The sequence below is a fragment of the Nicotiana tabacum genome, chromosome 1 (genome assembly GCF_000715075.1).
Source record: "Nicotiana tabacum cultivar K326 chromosome 1, ASM71507v2, whole genome shotgun sequence".
Lineage (NCBI taxonomy): Eukaryota > Viridiplantae > Streptophyta > Magnoliopsida > Solanales > Solanaceae > Nicotiana > Nicotiana tabacum.
In genome coordinates this window covers 14,089,293-14,109,133 of record NC_134080.1, presented here as the reverse complement: position 1 = coordinate 14,109,133, position 19,841 = coordinate 14,089,293, and the positions used below count along the sequence as shown (strand labels likewise).

At 39.1% G+C, this 19,841-nt stretch overlaps 1 protein-coding gene across 2 annotated transcripts; it reads right to left on the bottom strand.

Moving 5' to 3' along the window:
* Nucleotides 1-10,039: 10,039 nt before the first annotated feature.
* LOC107817998 (SPX domain-containing membrane protein At4g22990) lies at nucleotides 10,040-19,337 on the bottom strand. 2 transcript variants are annotated; one of them, XM_075240477.1, is made up of 11 exons: nucleotides 18,967-19,337; nucleotides 17,846-17,904; nucleotides 17,183-17,303; nucleotides 16,207-16,518; nucleotides 15,804-15,908; nucleotides 15,215-15,669; nucleotides 14,331-14,632; nucleotides 13,014-13,192; nucleotides 11,991-12,181; nucleotides 11,364-11,497; nucleotides 10,040-10,465 (listed from the first exon to the last, which is right to left on the bottom strand). In XM_075240477.1, exons 2-11 carry the CDS (start codon nucleotides 17,896-17,898, stop codon nucleotides 10,227-10,229), a joined length of 2,091 nt encoding a protein of 696 aa, XP_075096578.1. In that variant the 5' UTR covers nucleotides 17,899-17,904; nucleotides 18,967-19,337; the 3' UTR covers nucleotides 10,040-10,226. The 2 variants fall into 2 exon arrangements, with proteins under 2 accessions (XP_075096578.1, XP_075096602.1); XM_075240501.1 differs by having other exon boundaries at nucleotides 13,014-13,189; nucleotides 18,967-19,336.
* Between the last annotated feature and the right edge of the window lie 504 nt (nucleotides 19,338-19,841).

Sequence of the window (19,841 nt, the reverse complement as noted above, 5' to 3'; positions counted from 1 at the left end):
GCAAGAAGAACAAGTGTGAGAGATCACCCAAAACATCTTGATTTCTTCTTCTCTTTATTTTTCTTGCAAGTTTTATAATGAATATTGTTTTAGTTTGTTTACCCATAGTTATGAGTAGCTAAATCCTTTGTCTAAGGTTTTGATGGAACCTATTGGGGGATGAACTTCTTGTTTATGTGAATACAAATTGCTAGTTTCAATCTTTATTTGTTCAACTATGTTCTTGTTGTAGTTAATTGGCAGGATCCTCAATTAGTTGTGCATAACTCGGGAGAGAGTGCATATTTAGGTTATTGTTGAACAACACTACTCCCAAAGTATAAGAGGGATCTATAACTGCGGGTTTAAAGGCGGGATTAGGGATAACGAAGCCTTGAGTGCAATCTGAAGTGAACTGTGTTAATTAAAGCTAGCTAGTGTATCTCGGGAGAGTGCATTGAGTATATTACTGTGATTACTCGGGAGAGATTTGCGGTAAGATGAGTGTTCATGATTGATAGAGGTGTGTTGATAAATTTGTATGAAGCATAAACAGAAGGGATTCCATCATTAGGGGAAGTCATTACCTTAGCATTTTCTCATTATTGTTTACAACCTTAGCATTTTAGTTTACAGCTTGTTATTCACTTGCAATCTTAATTAGTAAAGAAACCATCAACAGTGATTCAAACATTTGGGGAAGTTGGTTCTCAAGAGTTTAGTAGTTCTAAAGATTGTGATTGATAGGTTAATTCTCTGTGGATTCGACCCTGGGCAGAATACTCAGGTTATATTTGCAACGTCCGCATTGTCCTTTTTATAAGACATAGTTGGGCGTGATCAAAAAACATTGTCTTAATTTTGGATGTTCCTTAAGCATAATAATCAATTCGATATTGATGGTTTAGATTTATTTTCTGAATTAAAAGTATCAAGGAAAATAGTACAATTAGAAGATAACAATTTAATTGATACACTTAATCAAATAAAAAGGTTTAATTTTTTCCAAATGCCTAAATTGCTTATGGAATAATGTTAATAACTCACATTACCGTTGCTTCAGCGGAAAGAAGTTTTCAAAATTAAAATTGATAAAATCTAACCTAAGAACAACAATGTCACAATAAAGGTTAAATGGATTAGTTATATTGTCAATTGAGAAATACTTATTAGGAGTTATTGATTGTGTAAGAAAATTATTTATAACTTTGTATCTAAGAAAAGCAAAAAAAAAAATAGATTTTAAATTAATTAATTAATTAATTAAAAAGTTAAGGCCCCTCGTAAAGTGTGGTTTTATGCCACAAAATTGGTCGGGCCGCCCCTGCCTATATATCCTTTTCTTTTTGCCTTTTAACTCTACGTATAAAGTCAATGATTATTTTCGTATAAATATACGTGCATGCATTTGTGTTCGACTGAAGTTAGATTTCTACAAACTTTTCAAACATTATATAAGCATATTTATTTGCTTGGAGACAAAGGAATTGCGTTTTCTTTTTTGTACTGATCGATATCGTCTGGAATTCCAAAAACTATATACGTTTAATGATAATTAATTTGATTTTCGAGATTGAATAGCTAGCAGCTGGAGCTGTTGTGCAATACTGCAATTTAACATGATTTATCTTTGTTTTGAGTAAAGGTATTATATAGAAGTGACAGTTCCAATTGCATATATACTGTTACGCGGCGCCTTCCTGAGATTTCTTGGAAGGACGATGTAAGGCTAAGCAATTGATGTCAGTGCAGTTACTGTCCGCCAACTGAGGTCCCTTCCGTACGCTAGATGAGATTGTCAGTGTCGTACGGAAAAACCAATGTCAAGAGCAATTGAGAGAACAGAAATGAGAATTGAGAATGAAAGAAAGCTTGATTGCATTAATGAAAGCTATTACAGAAAGGCAACGCGGTGTCGAGGGGGACAGACACCAGTACAGAGAGAATTGTTTGCTTGTTAGAAAGTTTTGAATGCTTGATCTCCCCTAATAATGCTTAAAAAAATAAACCAAAGCTACAAGACTAGACTTGACTAAGCTAGAGAAACATAATGGAAGTACATGAAATAAAACTACTCTATATTTACAATGAAAAGGACTTAGTTTTCTACAAGGCAGAAAGAGGTCCGTTGTCAGCAGCAACATCTTTGGCATCACGGTCGGCGCGCGCGGCGCTGTTGGCATCTGCCTGCTGCTAGGCGCTGACAAGGGATATCGGTGGGGCGACAGAGGCACATGCGCGCTTGTCACTTGGCGCGGCCAAGACCACAGGGCCGTCCGTGGCGCTAGGCATTGGGAGGCTTGCTAGGACGCCACGGGGCGCGTCCAAGGGGTCATGGGGCATGGCCGGAAAGCCGCCCATGACATTCTCCCCCACCTGAGTTGGCGACGTCCTCGACGCCTTACTTGCAATATAATCTTCAATTAGGCTCTTGTAGACTTTGAGGTTTGTTCCCCTTTCCCAAGTATTCTCCTCTACATCATAGCCCTGCCATTTCACCAAAAGCTTTTGGTGATCTTTCCTTGAGGCATGAATCACTCTATCATCAAGGATAGCTTCAACACGCATTTTTCCGGTTGAATTGGGACCTCGAATACTGGGTATTGTGAGCTGGCTCCGTGAAGGATCCTCCGTATTTTCCCGAAAAGGTTTCAAGAGGCTGACATAGAAGACAAGATGAATTTTCCACCAAGCTGGGGTATCCACTCCGTATGCAACTTTCCCAATGTGCCTTTCAATGGACAAGGGTCCAATGTATTTTTGCAATAGGCGAGGTTCATGGACCCCCGCAAATAAGTACCGCTTTGGAATTTTGACCATCACTTTGTCTCCTACTTGGTATTTAACAAAGCGACGATTTTGATCAGCATGCCTCTCCATCCGCTTTTGAGCTTTGACAAGATAGCTCTGCACTATCTCCAAATTTCGCTTCCACTCTTTTGAGAAGCTAGCCAATCGAGGAGATTTAGACACGTTTGATGCATTCACAGTGTGTGGAAGTAGCGGTTGATGTCCGGTAACAATTTCAAAAGTGCTTTTGTTTGTACTAGAGCTCTTTTGTGAATTGAAACACACTTGAGCAACATCCAGAAGCTTCACCCAATTCTTCTGCGATCCGGTTACAAAGTGGCGGAGATATTCCTCCAACATACCATTGAACCGCTCGTCTGGCCATCAGATTGCTGATGAAAACTTGAGCTGTGACTCAACTTTGACCCAAGGCACTTAAAGAGTTGGGTTCAAAAGTTGCTAGTGAAGCGTGAGTCGCGATCACTAACAATGTCTTTGGGCAGGCCCTAATATTTGATGACATGAGAGAAGAAGAGGTCGAGTTGTATCTTCTGCTGATATATATTGTGGGGCGACAATAAAGGTAGCATACTTGGAAAACCGATCTACCACAACCAAGATAATTGTGAGATCTCCGACCTTGGGCAATCCGGTGATGAAATCCAGGGAAACGCTTTCCCAAGGTCTCTTTGGGACAGCTAGTGGTTCCAAGAGTCCCGCTTGTGTCAAGCGGTCCGACTTATCCTTCTGGCATACTAGACAAGTCTTCACATACTGAGTGACGTCATCGGTCATTTGAGGCCAATAATATGCACGGCGAAGCAACGCCATGGTGCGTTCCTCACCGGGATGGCCGGCCCACAGAGTATCATGACATTCTGCCAAAAGAGTCCTTCGCAGATCTCCTCCTTTAGGAACATATAGTTGGTTCCCTTTCACTTTCAGAAAACCATATTCCATATAGAATTGGCGAGTCTTGACCTGTCCTACTAAATCAACCAAATATTGTGCAGCATGATCCTTGATGAGTAGATCATGTATCTGGTCCTTGATGGAGGTGGTTACTTTGCTCCCCCTTAGGGTGGCGAGTAGGCACACAGATGCTAGATCATCTCTCTGACTGAGTGCATCAACAACATGATTGGTCTTCCCACTTCGGTACTCTAGGTTGAAGTGGAATTCAGCTAGAAGTTCCTGCTACCTAGCTTGTCGACCATTGAGCTTCGGCTGGGTCATGAAATGGCTAACAGTTGTGTTGTCTGTCTTGACCACGAATGGGGTCCCTAGCAGATAGTGCCTCCAAAGGCGCAAACAGTGGCGACAACCAATGATTCTTTCTCATGGGCGGTATAGAGCCGCTCTGCATCCTTCAGTTTTCGACTCTCGTACACTACAGGATGCCCTTCTTGTAGCAAGACACCGCCGAGGGCATAGCCAGATGCATCCGTTTGTACCTCGAATGGCTTGGCCAAATCAGGGAGGGACAAGACGGGGCTACTAGACATAGCCGTTTTTAATGTGTTGAAGGCCTCCGCTCGCCTCAGTCCCCAGTCCCAAGGTGTGACCTTCTTGAGGAGTTCTGTCAAGGGCACTACAATGAGGGAGTAGTTTTTCACAAATCGCCGGTAGAAGTTGCATAGTCCAAGAAACACCCTCAAGGCTTGGACATCCTTAGGCGGTGGCCAATCTTTGATTTCCTGAATATTCAATTGGTCCATCTTGATCCGTCCTTGCTCGATGACATGTATGAGGAAGTCAATTTGCTTCTGAGCAAAGGAGTACTTGGATAGCTTCGCATATAGCTCATGCTCCCGCAATCGAGCTAGGACCTTCCGCAAGTGCACTAGGTGTTCTTCCAATGTTTGGCTATATACCACAATGTCATCCAAGTAGACCACCACGAATTCGTCAGTGTACTCTCGGAAGACTTGGTTCATCAGAGTGCAAAATGTAGCTGGGGCATTAGTCAAGTCGAACGACATGACCAGGAAGTCATACGACCTATATCTTATCACACAGGTCGTCTTGTGCTCATCACCTTCTACAATCCGAACTTGCCAGTAACCTGTCTTGAGGTCTATCTTAGTAAACACTATCGCACCACCCAGTCTATCGAACAAGTCTGCCATTAGAGGAATAGGGTACTTGTTCTTCATGGTGATTTTGTTTAGAGCCCTATAATCCACAGAAAATCGCATGCTTCCATCATGTTTCTTTTGGAATAGAACAGGGGACCCATATGGGGACTTGGAGGGTACAATGATCTCTATATCTAGCATTTCCGTCAATTGTCTCCGAAGCTCGGTGAGTTCGGGTTGTGACATTGTGTAAGGCGCCCGGGCAGGTGGCTTCGCGCCCGACACCAACTCAATTTCATGGTCCACAGTGCGCCTAGGCGGGAGCCGCTTTGGCATGTCTTGTGGCATGACATCTTCAAACTCCATTAGTAGCTCCTTCATGGGTTCAGGAATTGGACCCGAGGAGCGTTCTATATCTTCAATGCAGAGGGTTGCCAGGAATGTAGGTTCATGTCTTTTAACCCTCTTCTTCAACTGCAAGGTCGAGATGTTCTCAACGTCCATCTTCATTGGCATGCACGGGATAATGCAGGGCTTGGTCCCGTTTGCTCCCATCATCAGTAACATGGCAGCATACGGTACAGGCATGGTGTTGGTTTTCCTCATGAATTCCAATCCCACTATCAACTCGAAATCATCTATGATCATCATGCGCAGGTTGAATTTTCCTTCATAAGGGCCAAGCTTCACTGGTACCGCTTTGGATATCCCACACACTGGCTGAGGAGGTGAGTTGATAGCCTTGACACTACCTCTGCCCTTTTCTACAACTAAACCAAGGCGCTCCACCTGAGGCGAGGCTAAGTAGTTATGGGTAGCACCCGTGTCTATCATCGCCCGAATGGGCTTGCCATTTACCTTTATCTCGACGAACATTAAGGTCCTCTCTTGTTTAGGAGGATTCCTCTCATCCGCCTTCTTTTTCCCTTTCTTGGTGCTTGGGTAGGGGTCCTTCTTCTTACGGATACTAGCACTGGTTTCCGCTAATGCTTCATAAATGGAGCCAACGATTGCATTGAAGTCGCCTACTAGTTTAGTCTGGTCCACATCGTCTGAGTCATCATCAGTCCCATCATCAAAAGCCTGATGGGCATTCATCTGTGCATGTGGGCACTCATTGTTCCAATGTGGTCATTGTTGTTTGATGCATCATTGTTGCTGCCTGAGGAGGGAGCCTTAGATTTGGTTGAGCTTCGATCTCCCCCACTTTTGCTAGGGCCACCATTGCTAGACTGGCCCCCTTTGAATCCCGCTCGGGCAGGTGGCTGGAGCCTATCCTTACGAGCTTCCATTTGATAGTCCCCAAGGCATTCATCTTCTTGGATCGCCTTGGGTAGGGTATCTACCCTTTGTCTTTGTAGCTTCACACGGGCATAAGGTTTCAACCCTTCCAGAAAGGTGAAGAGCTTGTACTTGTACCCCATGTCGCGTATGTTTAGCATGAGCGCGGAGAATTTTCACACGTAGTCCCGCACTGATTTGGTCTTGCGGAGCTCTCGTAGCTTTCTCCTTGCATTGTATTCAACATTTTTGGGGAAAAACTGTAGACGTATGAATGCCTTCAGTTCTGTCCATGTCTCAAGAGCATCTTTACAGACCCTGATGGCTTCGTACTTCACCTGCCACCAGAGTTTAGCATCGCCTTGAAGATACATGGCAACAGTTGCTACCTTCTTAGCTTCTTCTGGGCCCCCACCAGTATCGAAATACTGTTCAGCGTCAAAGATGAAGTTCTCCACTTCCTTGGCATTCCTAGCTCCACTGTATGGCTTTGGCTTAGGAATTTTTAGTTTTTGTGTCGCCGGAGCAGAGCGCAGCACCCCCGATTTGGTTTCCACCTCCTCAAAGCAGGCCCTGTAAAGCAGCATTGACAACATTGAGCTGGTCTGTCCACTTGTCAATAGTTTGTTGCATGGCAGTCACCCTGTCTGCCTCTTGTGCCCTGTAAGCTAAATCCTCGGCACGCTCCTGTTGGAATCCCTCGAATTTGCCAAAAATTCCGGCTGCCTCTGTGGCTGCCGTTTGTCGGTCTCTCTCGGAGTCGTGACTTATATTTTCTATGTCAACTTCGGCCTGGAGCACCCTGCGGTCCAGGTCGTCCAACCTTTGCCCTAGGTTGGTTCTTAGTTCAGGCACCGTATCCACGATGGGCCGTAATCTGTCAACCGTCTATTCAAGGGCCGCGATGAGGTCCCCATGATTCACCATGGTTAGAATTGGTGGTAATAGCAATGCGTTCCCTCGTCCGATGTCGAGCCTAGGCTCTGATACCAACTGTTATGCGGCACCTTCCTGAGGTTCCTTGGAAGGGTGACGTAAGGATAAACAACTGATGTCAGTGCAGTTACTGTCCGCCAACTAAGGTCCCCTCCATACGCTAGACGAGATTGTCAGTACCGTACGGGAAAACCAATGTCAAGAGCAATTGAGAGAACATAAATGAGAATTGAGAATGAAAGAAAGCTTGATTGCATTAATGAAAGCTATTACAGAAAGGCAATGCGGTGTCGAGGGGGAGAGGCACCAGTACAGAGAATTGTTTGCTTGCTAGAAAGTTTTGAATGCTTGATCCCCCCTAATAATGCTTAAAAAAATAAACCAAAGCTACAAGACTAGACTTGACTAAGCTAGAGAAACATAATGGAAGTACATGAAATAAAACTACTCTATATTTACAATGAAAAAGATTTAGTTTTCTACAAGGCAGAAAGAGGTCTGTTGTCAGCAGCAGCATCTTTGGCATCACGGTCGGCGCGCGCGGCGCTATTGGCATATGCCTGCGGCTGGGTGCTGGCGAGGGATATCGGTGGGGCGATAGAGGCACATACGCGCTTGTCACTTGGCGCGACCAAGACCACAGGGCCGTTCGTGGCGCTAGGCATTGGGAGACTTGCTAGGACGCCACGGGGCGCGCCCAAGGGGTAATGGGGCATGGCTGGAAAGTCGCCCGTGACAATAAGCACGTACGCTCGTAGGGACATGCACTAATTTTAGTTAATTAATCTTAACGTAGGGGTTCAATATAGAGCAACTAAAAAAGTTATGTTTAAGAATTAATATTTTCTGGACAACACTCAATTTTTTATTTCCCTTGATCATGCATCCTTGTAAAAAAATATAAAATGTTATACTTTAAATTTGAAACTTCCTTAAATTTTTTATTTAATAACATGTGTTAATCATATGTGAATCAACGCTGTTAAACGATAAAAGTTTATGCAAAAATGACAATACTAATTTGGTACATATAATAGGTGTAATATTTTTTTTATAACCGTGGTGTTGGGCTGCTTATAGATAACTCGACTAATTTTACAGAATACATGTTATCTCCTTCCAGCACATGTATTAACTAACTCCGCCCTTCAAGGCTTGGACATATGAGACGAAATCACCAAATATTTTTGCCTCCGCTAAAATTTGAATCTGAGATTTTATGATTTTCAACCACTTTATTGACCACTAAACCATACACTTCACTGCCATATGTATGGTGTAAATTCACCTTTCCTTGTCAAAAAGTGGTACATGCCAGCAATCTAATAGGTATATTGTACAAGATGCCTTGAAATTTATAGACTAGAAAATAAGTAAAATACTAAGCTTTTCAAAGGAATTTTTTTAATTTCTTGAACTTCAAGTTCATATTTTCTTGTACGAGAATCTATGTGTATTCATAATAATTCATTTCACGTATCATTTCTTGTATTCATATTTTGAGTAGCTGGAGTTAATGAGAGGAATAAAACTTACCACTATTTTTCCAGTGGACTCCTCCCCCAACAACGTTAAACTCTTGAGTTTGAGGTCACTGCATTTACCAAGTATTGTTCTTATTTTTGTGTTTCAACCAACCGCTTTTCATTATATTTAATGCAATAATTTGTTGGCAGTGAGTAGTTCTTTACTTAGCTTCTTCCATCTCCTATTCTTTTCAGGGGTCCCAATTTGAAAAAGGACAATCTAAATAAGTCATCAAAATTCCTGGTAGTCTAATTTCCTTTGTCACTAGCTAGTACAACTCAACTGCCAACCAATAAGGTGTAGAGCCATAGAATCAGACAAGTATGACCAAAATTGACCACAGAAAAATGAAGGGCTGGAACAAGGACCAAATAGCTAATCCACTATTTGACTTCTAAACTAAGATCCTGAAACAAACTAATTATCGACGCACGAAATATAAATATTATTGGATAAATATTAGACAACTCATAATATGACGAGTTCAAGTAGCAATTAAAGATGCATTTAAACAAATGAGACCCCCGCGATAGTTTCTACTCCTACTTCTAAGAAAGTAGGAAGTCGAAAGTAGTACAATGTACCCTTTTCCAAGGCCAAGATCGTCATACTTTGGTTATGCTTTTCCTAGCTAATATTGTCAGTTTGTGTGAGACAATTTAAAATTTGTGGACAAAATTAATGACACAAGAGTCAGTGAGCAGCTAATGACAATTAGTTGGCAGATTGACTGTTGAAATTAAGTGGGTGAGCCAGGCGGAGGTGGTACGTAATTGCAAGTTCTGATCATGAGCAATATTAATGGCGGTGAAACTTTATCCTACTTGCTCTAAAAGGAATGACGAAACTTAATATATTATATTATTATCCAAATTCCAAGCCTACCCCAGTGCTCCTTTGGTGGTAATAACCAAACTGAAGTCGAACTTCTTCAACTCGCTCAGTAATTTCACATACGGTACGACAGTTCGTGAATTCATAAACGTCAGTGCAAACATTAGAAAAGTTTAACTTTTATGTACCGACAATATTAAAAACGACTCATTTCCTATGACGGGCATGGATTAGAACCCACAAAAAATAGTAGGTGACCACTGACCAGTTACAACCAGTAAAACTAAGTACACTAATAGTTAAGTGACCGATTACAACCAATAAAACTACACTAATAAGTATACATAAGTTTATAACTATATTGGAAGGAATGGTTGCACGACAAAATAATCGGTGGTTGAAACACCAGTGACTGATTTGTACCATGATATGGCTGATTTGTACAAAATAATCGGTGGTTGAAACACCAGTGACTAATTGTAACCTAATCACAATTACGCTGACAACATTATTAGAACAACCAAACAGCAAATACCTATAGGGCAGAGTAGCAGTTTCTAAGCACGCAATTTCCATACAGGACAAACAGCAGACATTAAACAATAAGAACCCAATTAAGATAAAGAAATCAATGAACTAATTACTAACCGAAAATTTACAGCAATATTACACATGGGGCAAAACAAAAGTACCTAAAGAAAACAAAATCAATTATTAAACCAGAAAGGGAGGAGGCCTGAAAAGAATTGAGGGCAATGATGCTTCTGCAGTCGAGAATGTTTTCAAAATACAGAAGACTGCTCAGTAAAGAGAATTGTAGGTGTAACAGGTTGCAACAATGGAAGCTACACAAATCAAAAGGGAAGGAAGAAGAGTAACATTCAAGAGCCTACTCTGTCCCAAATACCCAGCAAGAGTTATGGTTGCATCTGCAATCACCCGAGCAATTGTGCCAGCTTCTGTTGACAAGAGACCCCCATTGTAGGTTCCACGAGAAAGCCTGGATGACATGACTCGAGAGAGGAGTGATAAATTCACACCTATATTCATCAGCGAAGTCATAGAGTGATTTAGAATGCAAGCAGTAAAAGAAGCAACCAAAAAAACAAAATAAATAAAGAACACAGTTATCATCCACAAGATTAGTATCTGTCCAAGTTTATTATGCTAAAGACTTCGGCTTAACCAATTCGAGACTGGTTAAGAAAGCTATATTCAGCAGGATTAGGCTTATCACCACAGGATCACATCATGAAAGGTGACCAGCACCTTTTTTTCCATCAATTACTCCCTGTGTGTCTGTCACTTCCACTTGATAGTCCTCTTTCTATTATAAGAAATGTGGTCTTAACCTACTTTAAAAGAGCCCCCACGGCCAAAAAGAGACCTCAAAAAACAATTTTCTAGGAGTACATTCTTTTTAGGAGTAAGCAAATATAAACAGCCATACGTCACTCAGTAACGGATCCATTTATCCAAGATATGCTGCGGTAAACCTAGTTTCTGAAATCATGGACTTTAGTTTGTGACATGTAGATAAGCATGTCAAGTGAGTTTAAAAACATCATCTTTGAATTAGTTCACGTAGAAGGGAAAAGGAAAGCTACTGATACAAATATTGAGAGAACCTAGAATATTAAGAGGCCACTCTACCATTAACCACCCCGGATGCAACATACCATCCATCTATGGTCTAAAACATCTTCGACCACAGATATATGCGTTAGATATGGGCATGGTGCCCCTCACCGCAGCTGTCATATAATGCTAAATCGGTACCATGCAAAGCTGGCTATTTGGAACCTACAGTATTTCCTTTTGCCTGAATTTTTCTTCGCTTGAGCAGAGCTACTAACCTATTGCTTTATCATATTGATAGGTTCAGATGAGAAGTAAGTTTCTTAAAGGGGAAAAAAGAATGGGACAGAGAGGTCTTACCTTCTAATACTTCAGCAGCTACAAACATTATGAGCCCGGAAATAACATATTGTGGAACAGAATATGAGATTACAACTTGAAAGCTCCCAAGTATACCAAGAAAAACCATGATTTCAGATGCCAACAAAATTTGCCTGAAAACAGAAGAAATCTATCATCAAATTCTGATAGCAAAGGTTCAACACGATAGTAGCGAATTATCACATGCTTGATCTTGAATTGATTATTCTGCTTTTTGGTAATTAGATGCATCAATTTTCAAGAACTGAATCGAAGTTTTAGTAGCACAGCATTATACATGGATTGATTAGCAGAAGACATGAAGTTTAGAAGCAGAGCCACAACAAATAGCTATCTGTGCATGAGCATACAGAGCACAAGGAATTCAATGCACTAGTAAACATGAAGGCCAAAAGAGAAACTAATGCACTTACGAATCCCTCTGATAATAGTAAATACTACAGACTCACAGCCTCCTTATGCAAGTGAAGGAAAGTTATTCTATTACTCATTGTAATATCCATCAATATGAGCAACAAAACTTCATATACAGGAAAACTTTAGAAAATTTAGCTCCCTGTCCAAAAAGTAAGCATCCAAAGCATGTTCTTGTGCAAAAGAAGATACCTGTCTTCGAACATGTTACTTATGTAGCTCCCAACAACAACATTTATCGGAAGTACCGTGAGGCCAAGACACGCAAGAAAAATTGCCACGGTTCCCGTTGACCATCCAAAGTAATATGACGTAACGACACTGGATTCTGAAAGTAAAATCTCCATTGCATATTTCAGCATAAAGTAGATTAGTAATTGAACCTGGAAAGATGAAAGAGTCGTGTCACTGGCCATTTAAATATAAATCTTTCTTAAAGCATAATCAAGTTATATTATGCTTCTTTTTTTCATATGCATACAGAGAGTGATCCATCTTTCATTTTTCCTCTCCTTTGCTTTGTTTCTTTTTCTCTTGAGTACTGTGAGAAGGCAATGCCCAATTAGACATAAAGTTATCTGCACTTCCACATCTGTACCTGACCCCAGCAGCACCAAAAGAGCACAAATTTATGTGCTTTGATTTATACTGTACACATCCCTCCAACAACATGAATTCCCATTAAAGGAATTGCTTCTAAGCAGTATGTTAATACGAAGTGGAAATGTACATGCATAATGAGATAATAGTAGTAGGACCTCTGGCTTATTAGGTCACCAATGCCAACAGATGCTTAACTACTTGCAAAGCTCTGATTTTGATGGAAATTACTTGGAGTATCAAGACACTGATCCTCATTAGTTGTGTGTTGATTTCTAGTAAGGTACTTATGTACTACACCATTACTTTCAATAAGCAAACCACCATTATTAACCTCCACCAATATTATAGGAATATTATGATCAGCAACAGTTCATGTCCTCCTCACCCTGTCCTTTTTCTTTGACGTCATTATCCATCTCGTTAATGAGAGGAAGAATTTCGAAGTCCAAGCAACATAAGGAAACAAGGTGTAGGAAACACACACCATGGCTGGACTTCCACGGAACAAATAGCCATTAAGCATGGATGCGAGTAATATCATTGACCCATTTCTCAATAGACTCTACTCACATGTTGATAATACAAACAACAAGGTCAGAGTTGACAACTTACCTTCACAGAAGGAGTAAGTAATCTGTATGCTTCTGCTATAGAGTTCGCCGGCTTACGAGACTCCTCAGGAGCTTCTTCACTCCCATCATATTCTTGGTCATTCTCATCATCTTGTTGATTCTCTTCCGCTTTTAAGAGCAACGGTTGCGTAACGCCCTTCTCAAGGGCATCATTTTCTACTGGTATAAAAGAAAAGGATCAGCATCAGACTGTATTTAGATAAACACTCCACCTCTTCCATTTTGTATGACATAGAACTTTTTCTTCTGGGTGGTTTAAAATAATGTGATGCACTTGCACAAAGAATAAAACACATCTATAAGTTTTAAAATCATAATATGATGTTTCTTGTTACACCAACTTCATTCACGTACTCCCAATTTCTAGTTCAGCATTCTTTTCGATGATAGAAATTTAGTAAGTCAAATGAGCTTCTTAATTTCCATTCAGTGTTAAACTATTACACATAAAAGTATAAGTTAGTGCACCTTAATATACACTAAAGAGCATTTGCGCAAGGTTCCATTAAAGAGTTGAGTGCGGAATTTCTCATTTCCCACTTTGGGACTTCAAAACAGAAGTTGGAGAAGTACATATAACTACGTCGTACCCCTATGTCTCTGATTCAATCTTATTGTATTATTTTTGGATGTTCTTGCAGTAAATATGGTATTTGTAAATGTTAAAGACAATGTCTACTTATGTAATAGAACTTCTACTATTATCCATTCGTTAATCATTCTGAACATAATACGGTATCAAAAGAAATAGTTTTTCAATCTTTTTTCTAATTCTCAAGTGGACTAATTTATACTCTGCATTTCCCTCACTCAGCATTGCGTAAAAGACACAATCTACTCTCATCCGATTTGTGGTTTATCAAGCTACAACAGTTAAAAAACTTTGATGTACGTGGCTAAATAACAATGTGAGGTCTACACAAATAGAAAAGTTGGGCTCAAAAAGTGGTCTTATTGGCTGGGTCCATGCAGCCACAAGCTAATGACACAATAAAAAGACAATGAATTTAGCACCTCGACAAGTGATTATCAATGCAACAGGATTTTCAGATAGATATTCATTCAACCTGGACGACATTAACCCATCCCAAGAGCATTATATATTTGTACACTTCATCTCACCATAACCTACAAGGAAGCTATTTCAATAATGGCATTGCTGTAAACGTTTTGCACCATGTTTGGAGTTTAACTGATACCTGTCCAGTTGAAGCATAGAGCATGGAGGGAAAAGGAGAGTGGACATGTGCTAATTAATGCTATATACCCATACCATGCAACAAAAAGTTCAACGTACCACTATTAGATTCTTGAGGACCATTGTTCACTTCTGTCTCATTAGCAGGTTCTCTAAATGAGATCCACAGCCATATCAAATAGATTAACCATGCAAAAGCCATGAGCCAACCAGGCAAAGTATCTTGATTGAAGGTCAACTTGTAAATCTTAAAATTAGTTTGGAGTAACCCAGCAAGTGCAGGACCACATGCCATTCCAAGAGCGCTAGCACTGACAAATCCTGCTGACGCCTGCATCCGGATTCTAAGGGGCACGCAATCACTGATGTAACGTCGGTTCACTGCTCTGGCAGAACCCAAACTGCAAATCAAAGACACAAAAGGGGAAAGCACCTTCCTGTCAACTTAATATTCAGGTGCAAGTTACCGTTTCAACATCAGAATGAACCTCAACAAAACAGAAGTAGGAATGAAATGAATGTGGTATGAAGATGAGCAAGCAAATGGTTTACTGACTTCAACTAATATCATTCATTTGACTTCTTTACTCACGTGATCTCGATATTCCAGACTGAAGGTGGTTGTTTACCTGGTCCCCGAAGTAATGTTTTATTTCCAACGACACACAAGAATCAACTGATTAGCCTAGCTTGCAATATATAATTCTATGCTGTTAAATTATTAAACATGCAAATTTGTTTAAAGTCCTCATATCACACTCCAAAATCAATTCAGCAAAATCCTCATCTTTGATATCACTGAAGATTATCTGTCTAAAAGGTATTAAATTCTTCTCTACACACCCTACCATCACCCCTAAAATATAGCAAAGAAATATCTAAAATACTCATCATAGATATCCATGTGCGTGCAACACATGCACAGATGCACACATTTGGGAAGAGAGAGAGAGAGAGAGAGAGAGAGAGAGAAAGAGACCTACCCACAACATAATCGGCCAATAAGGAGAACTGGTATCGAATTGAGATCATAAGCCAATGCATACATGACATTCCCCACAAAGAGAGCTATACTGCTAAATACCAGAGGTCTGAAATAAGATCTGTTTGACCAAGCACTAAAATACACAGAGGAAAAGATCTGTGCAACAGCCATGGCTCCAATCACAATCCCACAAACTGTTGCAGCAGCACCAAGGCTCATAGAATAATTATCTGCTGTTGGAACAATAATATATGTATTGACCATATAAAGGAAGGTATTTGCCAAGTTCAAGAGAAGTGACATAAAATGGTATCTCTGATCATCAACTTGTTCCTCAACGGGAGTAGGGAACTCTTCTTGCATGATAAGTGCATGTTGGGCCAAAAAGTTAAGGAAGTTTGTTGAATGGCTTAATCTATCAACAGCTGCTTTCATTGAGTCAACAACAGAATCCTGCAAAACAATTTAATGCCATATAAGAATACAGTAGAGGAAGTCTCGAAATTATTTGATATCAAGAAACTGTGATGCACAAAGGATTATGAAATCAGCACAAGACAAAAAGATTATAGGATGTAGAGAAAAACCTGGAGTGGAAGAGAAGGCTGGTCATAAATTGACAAGTAGCTTCCTTGACGGTCCTGAAGGTCTGCAAGATTACGAGATATTGCACCAACAACTGCCCCTAGTCCCTGCAATCACCATTCATGATCAGCGAAGGCCACCTTCACCAGTGAGATTTTTCTCTTGGACAAGTCTATCAAATTTCTGAAGGAAATTCACTTTTCTCATCACAAATCAGAAGGTTCGATATTTCTTTGTGTCTAACTCTTTTTTTTTGTACTTCTCATTAAAAATGCCAACTAGACAGTAAACCAATAGTAGTATAGTAGTCAAAGAAGTAGTTGATGCTATAGAAGGAACAGTCTTGTTATTACTAGTAGAAGAAGATGAAAAGAATGCAGTAGCTATTTGAGTTTAGCATATTACCACATGCTTGAAAACTTGCTGAAGTTGGGAATAAGGATGATTAGCCCGGGTTTTGACATAATAATCAGTGAATTTATACCCAAAACGTTTGTCAAACTTCTTGAGTATCTTCCGCAGCCCAATGGCATTTATTTCAACGAAAAAGAGAAGCTTCAGAAGATCACGTCCCACATCTCTATAAGCTTCTCGTAGCTCAGTTATTTTGGATATATCAGGCTGCTCTTGAAGAGAATCTTGCAGCTTATTAAGTTCAGTTATCCTGCTTGCCAGCACTCCTTGTTGTTCCAACAAAAACAGAACAATTCTTTCAATCTGCAAGATGAAGAAAATTACACAGGCTTTCACTTTTTTTTCTACTTAAGTATAGATGAGTGTGACAGAATGTTTCTTCCCTATAAGGGACATCCTTTTAACCAATCAATACATGAATAAGGTATTAGCACATAGACAAAATTAGGCTAATTCCTGAAGACCACCTTTGACAGTTGACCTATCCAAATCCCTGTTTGGAATACAGAGAGAGAGAGAGAGAGAGATGACGCAATACACAGAAGAAAGAAATAAACATGGAAGAAGAAGGCATGGATAGAATCATCACTGCCTCCTAGGAAGAGGAGATTAAAAACAAATGAGGGTTCTATAACATGCTAATTTTTGAGAGACTGAATAATACCTTTCTAAGAAACTTGGAAAATAGTCAGTATTTTGGAGAAGGGCTGCCTGTTTTTTCGTTATAACATACTTGCAGCTATTACTTACCGGTTTCAAATTGAAGTAGGAATAGATATCACTTCAAGAAAGATCATCACACTTTTTTAAAGAATAACAAGGAATGTACTGGCGAGCCTCATAACTTACTCTTAACAATAAAAACTGTTAGGAAAATATCTGACAGTAAAGATCAACAAACCAACTCTAACATGATTTAGCTGATATGCACGTAAAGGATGCTAGTGCACAATCGTCATATTCTTACCTGATTGTCCAGCATCCGTGAGAAATCCTTAAGAACATGTCGACGATCTAGTGCTCCAGCTTTGATTTGGTTACCATACTGCTTAACCTTTTTCTTCATTAATTTGTAGTTGATGTAATATCTGGAAAGTCCAAAATAAAGCTCTTCAAGTATACAAAAAACAATCAATTCTGACAACACAATCAAAATATGTCTGCGGATTCAAATAAAAGCTAGTTTCCTTGTTTCCATTCCTTTAACAGGTAGGATCTAATATATCTCTTTGCTTAACTATTTTCTTTACATCTCCACATAAGTTTGCCTTGTCTATTTTATTATCACAAAACAATGTGTTTACTTAACCCTTACACAAGCGTACTAGTTGTTGTTCTGCAATTTAACTGTTATTTCTTTCCTCTTAACAGAGCTTGTGCTCAACTGTTATACAGCAGATATTACAGTTTCTCTAGATGTCACTCATTGAAACTGTGTATAAGCACTGGAAAAGTAAAAATGATACTCTCAAATGTAGCAAGGTTGAAAAGCATTTAACATGCTTCCATGGAAATTATTCTCCGTAGTCAAACATAGACCAGTGAAAGATAATGCATGGTCTAGTTTCCAGCAAGTTTAAATGAAAGAAAGTATACAACAACTAGGACTATAACGGAATATTCTGCATACCCTTGCCATTCTTGGATCTGTCTGTCCTTCAACTTCTTCCCAAAAGCAACCATGTTTCACTGTACAACCAAAATGAAAAGGACATTAGAGAAACATTAAAAAAAATAAGCAGAACTCCAGACAATGAAAAACCGTTTTTCATATACTACAGAGCTAGAACTGTTTGGTTGACGGAAATTACACCAATCCTATTTCAATCTATCACAATACTTACTGAACGCTGATAACCGAGAAGTGCTGCCTAGTTTTGCTATAGTTTTGGAGAATGAAATATTCTTTTATGCACAATAGATGTGCATCACTAAACCATAGTTTAATAGCATGGAGGTACCGACTGTGGGTTGATATCTCATAACATGCTCATAAAAACTTGAGAAACAAAGACAAATTCAGAGGAAAAGAAATTTATTATTCAAGTTTGAGGCCACTCATCGTCCATAGTGGTCGAAGATAAGTTGCACATCTTCTCTTTTAGTTTTAATTAATAATTAAAAAAACATATCCTCTTCAGAATATCCCGTAATTATATTAAGTGACTGGCCATACCATTTCAGACCAGTAAAGAGCTTGAATTTTTTTAGCAAATACCAAATTTGAATAGCATGATAATGACCATGTCCAATTCCAACATCGCATAAAAACACACATTCCTACACACTACACAGTTACACATCTTAACCACTCGTCAGCACAACAACTACTTTGCCAATAATTAGAAAAACATTTAAAAATAGGCACAAAAGTCGAGACGAAACAAAGATCACACGCAATAACACTGAATATTCACACACACACACACACAAAAAAAACAGAAGCTCACGCAACAAAAATGAATAGTAGTACACAACGTCCGAATTGACAGATATTTCAATATTTAAGCGCTCTCGTCAAATTCAAAAAAAAAAAAATAATAACAGGGCATGCAAAATTTGACAAAAAAAAAATCCAAAATTCAGCAACAAACACAGCTTGAAAGTGAAATTGCATTAGGCTGACAGAATCCCAAATCAACTCACTCTAACACATGCATAAACATACATATACCGTAATTAACATGTTTTTGTTTTGATTTAATTATTTATTTAATTTGTTTGAGTTTTGAAAGGATTTTTGCGCATTACCTGAAGAAGAGGAGTGTGCAATTTGCAGCAAAGCTCTTAGATGAGCACCAACAAACACATAAAAAAGCTCTAGCTTTATGTTAAATCTCGACGAGATTTCGTAAAGAGCTTAGCTTATTCGGAATCCGAAGAGATTTACACAAAATTCGGATCTCTACACAACAGAAAGAATATTCCAATATTCGAAATACTCTTTATCTTTCAGATTCCTTTTTTCGATTTTTTTCAGACCATATAGCTACCAGAATTCTATTTGTTGTGTGTGCGCGCGACTATATACGGAAAAAAAATGAAACGGGGAAGGGATGGGATGATGATTGAAGCAGGAGGTGGTGAAAGAGAGTGTATGGCTGGTAAAATGACTCAGCACATGAGATCTCCTCCTCATTTTTTCTTTTTCTTTTTTTTTTTATTATTTTGCCTAAGGAAATTTGCTGAATGCTTTTGAAAAATTAGAAAATTGGTATTTAGTACGAATTTGGACATTAAAATTCGGAAATAATCACTCTTCACAAGGTAAAGGTCTGCATAAATACTATTTTTTTCAATATTTCACTTGTAGAATGATATTGGGTAAGTTTTTAATATTATTATTGTTGTTATTGGATATAAAAAATATGAAATTTGAAAAAAGTAGTTTTTATGTTAAATTAGAAAAATATATTTGATTAAAATTATGTTTGGACATGTATCTCACTTTAAAAAATATTACAATTATAATAGAAAAAAATTATTTACTTGAAAAAAGAGGTAACAATTACTTTTTCAAATTTGAAACTCATCTTCAAAAATTTAGTTAAATGTATAGCCAAAACAATATTTTGAAGATGAATTACGGAAAAAAAGATATTAAAAATGATGAACTTTAAAAAATC